The sequence below is a fragment of the Erpetoichthys calabaricus genome, unplaced genomic scaffold (genome assembly GCF_900747795.2).
Source record: "Erpetoichthys calabaricus unplaced genomic scaffold, fErpCal1.3, whole genome shotgun sequence".
NCBI classification, from domain to species: Eukaryota; Metazoa; Chordata; class Cladistia; order Polypteriformes; family Polypteridae; genus Erpetoichthys; species Erpetoichthys calabaricus.
Window position 1 is genome coordinate 1 of NW_026261608.1, and position 7482 is coordinate 7482.

General features: G+C 39.2%; 1 protein-coding gene across 1 annotated transcript; it reads right to left on the reverse strand.

Annotated features, from left to right (window-relative positions):
* Positions 1–698: 698 nt before the first annotated feature.
* On the reverse strand, positions 699–3620 carry LOC127526464 (p53-induced death domain-containing protein 1-like). The gene is made up of 3 exons (XM_051922017.1): positions 3303–3620; positions 2934–2991; positions 699–1676 (listed from the first exon to the last, which is right to left on the reverse strand). The coding sequence occupies exons 1-3, from the start codon at positions 3544–3546 to the stop codon at positions 1460–1462; spliced, it is 519 nt and encodes a 172-aa protein (XP_051777977.1). The 5' UTR covers positions 3547–3620; the 3' UTR covers positions 699–1459.
* Between the last annotated feature and the right edge of the window lie 3862 nt (positions 3621–7482).

Consider the following 7482-nt stretch of genomic DNA (forward strand, 5'->3'; position numbering starts at 1 on the left):
CCTTTTGTTAATTTTACATGCAGATTTCATAAAGTATCTCTGTACACAAAGCAAACTATATTAGTCTTAACTATTCTCAATCCTTGCAAAGGTAACTAAATATCAAACTGTAGATGTTGCATGTGTGACTGCCTCTGAGAAAAGCAAACAACTACATTCATTTAGACTCGAATGGAACAGAGCTACTGTGACAATTCTACTGCCTAGTCATGTGAAGTATTCTCATTAGCCTTACATGTTCTACTTCTTTAATTGCAGTAACAACACTGCTTATCTTACATTTATCAATAAATACCCTATTATTGTTTATGCTCAGCTCCTAGCCTTCACTGAGTCTCTTGAATTTAGTCTCTGTTACATCCAGGTGGTCAGAGCTATAGAAAGAATCCCCATCACCTACTGGGAATAACCCAAGGGTTCCAGTGCAAAAATATTTCAACATCTTGCAGATTTGAACCTAATTTTTGCTCTAACACTTTGGGAAACTAAAGTAATGCCATTCACCTGAAAAAAAAAGAATGAATGATTAACATAACAAAAAATATTTATAAGACATATTTTATACATATAAGAATTTTTCTGATAAGCTACAGCTCAAAAATTAAACTTACAATTAAAACATTCTTCCTGTTTATTTCCCTTCATATTACAAAAAGATATTGCCACAATGTTCATTATTTATAAAGAAGTCTGACATTTCTCATAAAGTAATCTGACATTTAATGAGTAAAGACACTTGGATAAGGTTGACTTTCAACTTTCATATTGTGATGGACAGCTGGGATGCATTCGTAATGGAAGGACCAGGGGAAGGAGCTTGCACTGGGCAATACCTACCTTGGGATGACAGAGGGCTGCCCACCCCTGGCTTGCTGTGGTGCCATGGGGTGGGTGCAAGGAAGCTCAACAGGGTCCATGGCCACCGCCAGGGGGCGCAAGGGGAATGGTTGAGCCCTCCTTAGCAGGACTGCCGCCATATGTGGAAGTGCTGCCAGAAGAAAATCACCAGACACCTGGAGTACTTCCGGGTATCCTATAAAAGGAGCCACCTCACTCCATTCAGGGAGCCAGAGTCGGGAGGAAGTGGACGAAGTTTGAGGGAATAGTGGAGGCACAAGAGAGAGAGAGAATAGACAAGGAGAAGAAAGGGACTATGTATTTGGTGTTTATTAGTGCTTGTTTATACTGTACTGCATAGGTAGAGAGCAAGGGAAAAGTATTTTCCACAGCTACATAAATGTGTCCTGCGCTTAACTTGTGCCTAGTGTCCATTGTGTTGAGTGTTTGGGGAGCTGTGTAGCCTGTGGTGGTCACAATATACATTGCTTATATGAAAGTGAACATATATAAACTGCAATTGCTTAAAGGCCCTCTTTTGTTCAGCCATCTACAATATTGTAAGAATGAGATCATTATAATTGTAAGTAAAACTTGATTTACCGATTGTTACTGTTAATTCCTAAAACCTGAAACTTACATCATTGAATAGTGTTCCATGAGGCTGCAGCTCTAAAATTTCACTTAGAAGGAGATCATGGTGTGCCAGCTTCACCCAGTTTCTACTGGGATAAAAAACTCTCCAACGCACTGTCAGCTTCGTAGCAGCACCCATTGGAAAGTCTAATTCCATTCCTGCATGGAGACGAACCTTACCACCATCCTCCGTAACAAGGAAACTAGACCCAAAGAAATTGAAAAATAGTAATTATGTACTGGATTACTACCTGCAGCCATCCCAATTAAAGGATGGCAACATTATTTTGTAAAATAGGAGTGAAACAAGTACCCTATCAGGCATACTGAAAGTAAAATATACTGTACATTTGACATTTCATCACTTGTTTTCAGTTATCAGGATTGGCAATTAATATGTAAAATTTTATATGTAAGATAATATGATGCAAATGTACAGTATATGATGCTTTTGGCACTTTTTCCTAACCTATCTTCTTGAAGATTATGTGTTAAATATTTCACATTGTCATTTATCTTCTTTGCATTTGAATGTAAATGTAAATGCAAAAGCCACATTAAAAGGTCTTATCATAAACATCTGTCAAAAGATGTAGAAACCAAAATTGGGGGGTTTAAAAATAAACTAAACCAAACAGAGAATAAACATTCTAATACTTACAAATGGTAAATTGAGATTATTAGCCACTGCCATGATTAAGACTAAGATCCTGAATTCACATCCTTAGCATTGTGATGGATGGCCGGCAGCTCATCCCGGCCGACAAACCCAGGACATTAGATAGTGTCTTTCCTGCAGCCTAGAGGTACCCCGGATTCCCGCAGGGCACAATGGGAGTTGGAGTTTGGCTTCACAACCCTGCTGGGTACTGTGGATGCCACCATGTGACACTGCAGAGAGACGAGGGGATTTTTGTTTCCCGTATAGCCCGGAAGTACTCCCAAGTCACACAGACAGAAGAACAGAAGTACTTCCGGGCTGACAAGTCACGTGAACAGAAGAGGAGAAGCACTTCTGGGTCAAGAACTATATAAAGGACTGGTGGAGACCCAGCAAGACAGGCGGAGTTGGGAGGTAGACTGACGGAGCTGCTGGGAGGAGAGGAGGAAAAGAATTATTGATTATTGATTTATTGTGTATTGTGGTGGTGGTGCTTTGAAGGCACATTTATTGAGGAAAAAAGAAATTAAAATATTTCCTGGTGCTTTTACCTGGTGTCTAATGGGTTTGAGGAATGGTAGCGCCCTCTAGTGCCACAGCAGAAACATGTATATTGTATATAATGTATATTCCAAAAGTTTAATGGAAGAAAACTAGGAACAGACAGCAGAGTTAAGGCAACGTCACATTATGTGCATTGCATAATTTGACATCGGCTTTAATCTCAACTCAGAAAAGAGACAGTGAATGGGTAAAGTGAATGAAAGGATTAATGAATAAAATGAAAATATGTGTCTACCTCTGTTTCTCAACAGTTATTTGCATTCGTGGTGGCTCTTTGGAAGAAGGCCGATCTGCTAAAGTGGGAGAAAAAAAAAAACAATGAATCTAAAATAATATGTGCGACTTAGGCAATTTATATATACATACATTCATACATACATACAGTATATACACACACATACAAGTTTGATTATAACAACATTAAGATTCACACAAACACATTAAACATACAGATCCTGAACTAAAAAAACACAGACACTTGCTATCACAGATAAATTAAAATTATGCAAAGTGCGCTTTTTTTTTTTTTAAGATGTATACAGTAGGACATCTTAAATAATTAAGTTGTAAAGCGTTATGGATTCAAACAAACCTCTTCTCTAACCTTGTGATTCATGAAAAGTGGACTCCGTCTGTCCAATTGGGTTCCCTTTCAAATACGAATAAAGAAAAGTTTCAATTTCATAAGGAACAGAATGTAGATTGTTGTTCTGCAAGTCCAGATGAGTCAAGTTGGGCAATCCAGCAAGGCAAGCAGGCACTTTGACTAGATGGTTGCTATGCAAGTGAAGCCGATGGAGGGAAGTCAGTTTACCTGTAAATAAACAATTTCTGTTTGGTGAATGCATTTACAAGTCAAACTGCGTTTATACTAGGTAGGCTGTGTCTTAAACAAACAGTGTATAGAATTGTTGGATAATCTGAAGTATAACCATTTCATACTTCATTGTAAACATATGTTACAGTCTTCACACATTACAGTTTTTAACTGACTAAGATAAAAGCGAACTACTGTATTCCTTAAATGACTCCTGAAAGAGCAGGTAACATTTATTTCAGATAATAACTTCACACATAACCCCTCCTAATAATTGCAGTGAAACCTTCAGAGTCCAGCATATGCAGAATGTTTTTAATTATGATTTTGTGCTTTATTCATTTTGTGTATTACCTATATTTAAATTTCTGATGATTTGTGCAGTGCAATGGACCAATAATCTGAGAATATCAATACACAAAAAATTTCACTTGGCAGTTATGTCCTCAAATTTATCATTTTATAATACAACATGTATATTTACTTAAAATTAATACATAGAATGCTCCTCTAGAACAATGTTGATCAATAATATTGTAAATAAGTTATCAAATGTAGTAAAAAAAATTCTGGCAGAGTGCTTACTGGCTTTGAGGCAGTGATCTGAATCATTTTGCTGTTTTTTATGGTGTATTTTATAGCCTATATTGAATTTGACAGAAAGATAAAAAAGTATTTCACATGCAGAAATAAAGCACTAGAGTAATGGCCTGAAACCCTCAGAACTGATGGGACACCTTTCACTGTACCTGTAAATGCCAAAAAAAACTAAAGTTACACCCAGGGAAACTAGAGTTGGTGGGAAGATTTTCTTTTTGTCAGACTGTTAGATTTCGATTTGCTAAATATGGTGAATATTTATGCTTTGTGAATGACAGACTTTTAATGTAATAGTTTATGTTTTTGGTAAAACAGCCAGACCAGGAAAGTTCCTATCATACCTACTTTAAAATAGGTTAAAAATAATTAATAAACCTTAAAAAATATTTTCATCAAAAAGGTAGAGACCACGGGGCAGGCAGTTGAAGGACTATCTAGGGAGACAGCTCAAGTTTCCATTTAACATTGTAGTGAGTGCCTTCAGTACTGACACAATGTTGGTTTCTAAGCTACCAAAGTAGGTGAACACAGTGTACCTGACTGCCCCCTTGGATGAATAAAGGGGCCCAATAAGAGAAAATGGGCCAAATATGATGACTTGGTGAATGACTGTCATGGACATGGGTGGCATACACAGTGTGTCCCATCACATACAAAAGGTTTTACAGGCCAGGTTCTCTGCAAGGTCTACCAATTCTTGGCATTAGAAGAGAGAGCAGAGAGAGGAGAGCCTTAACATGGCTCTGAAAGAAAAGAAAGGATCCAAAGACTATGCATGCTACTTGGACACAAGTTAACATTTAATTAATCTTGGCTTGGCTACTTAGAGAAAGGTGTCTGGTGCTGAAAGATCCAAAGCACCAAGTGATCTCAGATGACTATGATGATTATGTGTTCAAATACACCAGCAGATGTTTTTTCACTATTAGTCTTGTGATATCTATAATGTCTTTTAATGAAAATGTTCCATTCTCAGTTTAACATTTAAATGATAAAAGTAATCACATATTACAGAAACTATTTAAACTGATTAATCAATTAGTTTCTTTGTGCCAGTCCCAAGCCTGGATAATTGGGGAGGGTTACGTCAGGAAGGGTATCCGGTGTAAAATTTTGCCAGATCAACATGAGGACAACAATACAGATTTCCATACCAGATCGGTTGAGCCCCAGGTTAACAACGACCGCCACCAGTACCGTTAGCCAACAGGGTGCTGGCGGAAATTGGGTTACTGTTGGCCGAAGAAGAAGAAGGAGAAGAAGAGAGGGGAGACGTGTCCGGAGGCAGGAGGAGAGGAGGAAAGTAAAGAGAGTGGAACTAAGGGTAGGAACTTTGAATGTTGACAGTATGACTGGTAAGGGAAGAGAGTTAGCAGATATGATGGAGAGAAGGAAGGTTGATATATTGTGCATGCAAGAGACTACATGGAAGGAGAGTATGTCCAGGTGGATCGGAGGTGGATTCTAATTATTTTGTCATGGTGTGGATGGGAGGATAAATGGGGTAGGGGTTATTCTGAATTAACAGTATGTCAAGAGTGTTTTGGAAGTGAAAACAGTGTCAGACAGAGCAATGATTATGAAGCTGGAAATTGGAGGTGTGATGATGAATGTTGTTAGTGAATATGCCCCACAAGTTGGGAGAGTAAGGGCAGAGCCAAGGATAAAATGGTGGAAGTTGAAAAAGGAAAACTGCAAGGTTCAGTTTAGGGAGGAGATAAGACAGGCACTGGGTGGCAATGAAGAGTTACCAGACAGCTGGGCAACTACAGCAGAATTAGTAAGGGTGACAGCAAGAAGAGTGCCTGGCGTGACATCTGGACAGAGGAAGGAGGAAAAGGAAACCTGGTGGTGGAATGGGGAAGTACAGGAGAGTATACAGAGGAAGAGCATAGCAAAGAAGAAGTGGGACAGTCAGAGAGATGCAGAAAGTAGACAAGAGTACAAGGAGATAAGGCGCAAGATGAAGAGAGAGGTGGCAAAGGCTAAAGAAAAGGCATATGATGAGTTGTATGAGAGGCTGGACAGTAAGGAAGAAGAAAAGAACCTGTACCGATTGGCTAGACAGAGGGACAGAGCTGGGAAAGATGTGCAACAGGTTAGGGTCATCTATACTAATAAAAGGCAAAGCCCTCACTGACTCACTGACTGACTGACTGACTCACTCATCACTAATTCTCCAACTTCCCGTGTAGGTAGAAGGCTGAAATTTGGCAGGCTCATTCCTTACTGCTTACTTACAAAAATTAGGAAGGTTTCATTTCGAAATTCTACGCGTAATGGTCATAACTGGAACCTGTTTTTTGTCCATATACTCAAATGGAGGAGGCGGAGTCACGTATCGCGTCATCACGCCTCCTACATAATCACGTGAACTAAAAACAAGGAAGAGATTTACAGCACGAGTCAAACGCGGGAACGAAGGTAAATGACGTTAATTTTTGAGTGTCTTTTAATACTGTGTAAGTATACATATTAACACATGTGCAATTAAACGTGTGCATTTACGGGGTGATTTCTCAGGCTTAAAAGCTCGCCTTTTATTAAAGAGGTAAATGCAAACTGTTTTCATTCTGAAGGGCACAAACCACGTTAGATTTCATGCTCAAGAGTAAACTCAGCACACAGCTTGGTCATATTACAACCGGTTCATTTTCTTCAGTTTAAAAAGGTTTACTTTTCTTCTTAATAAAATTTTTAAAGCAGTATTTCGCCGCTGCGAACCGCGGGTATTTTGATATATATCAAAATATATCGCGTCATCACGCCTCCCATGTAAGCACGTGAACTGACCCGCTGCAGTTTGCAATGCCATATTCGCGAGATACAAGTTTAATGAGAAGACACGAGGTATGGACATCGCAACATCACACAAGACAGCGGCTCACGTGAAGTGACTGAACGCAGCAGGAGTGATCACTTCGATGAATCAAACCTGTTCAAAAAACACATTACACAATTGATGAGGTACGAAAACAATATGAAACCGATTGTGGATTTGCGTACAGCCACTAAAACTTTGTGACGGCACGAGACTTCAGGTCACGTGTCTGCAAAAGAACGTCATTGAGGCAACTATTTTTACTGGCGGTGGCTCAGGGGAGAGAGTTTTTATTCCTCGCATCCCCGTTATACCTTCTGATCTCCCATTTCAATTCAAACACCTCCAATTTCCACTAAGGCTCTGCTTCGCAATGACAATTAATAAGTCTCAGGGACAGACCCTACAAAAGGTTGGCATTAATTTGAGGCAAGACTGATTTTCACATAGCAAACTGTACGTTGCATGCTCAAGAGTAAGCTCAGCACACAGGTTGGTCATATTACAAGCAGAGGGGCGAACTGACAACGTGATATACAAAGAGAT

Bases quoted from the DNA above. Each gene is read 5' to 3' on its own strand.
- LOC127526464 (XM_051922017.1), bottom strand. From the start codon at position 3,546: ATGCATTCACCAAACAGAAATTGTTTATTTACAGGTAAACTGACTTCC. The intron at 2,992-3,302 runs GTTAGAGAAGAG...CTCCCACTTTAG, and splicing joins CACTTTTCATGAATCACAAG to CAGATCGGCCTTCTTCCAAA. The intron at 1,677-2,933 runs GTAGACACATAT...CTTTGGGTCTAG, and splicing joins ATAACTGTTGAGAAACAGAG to TTTCCTTGTTACGGAGGATG.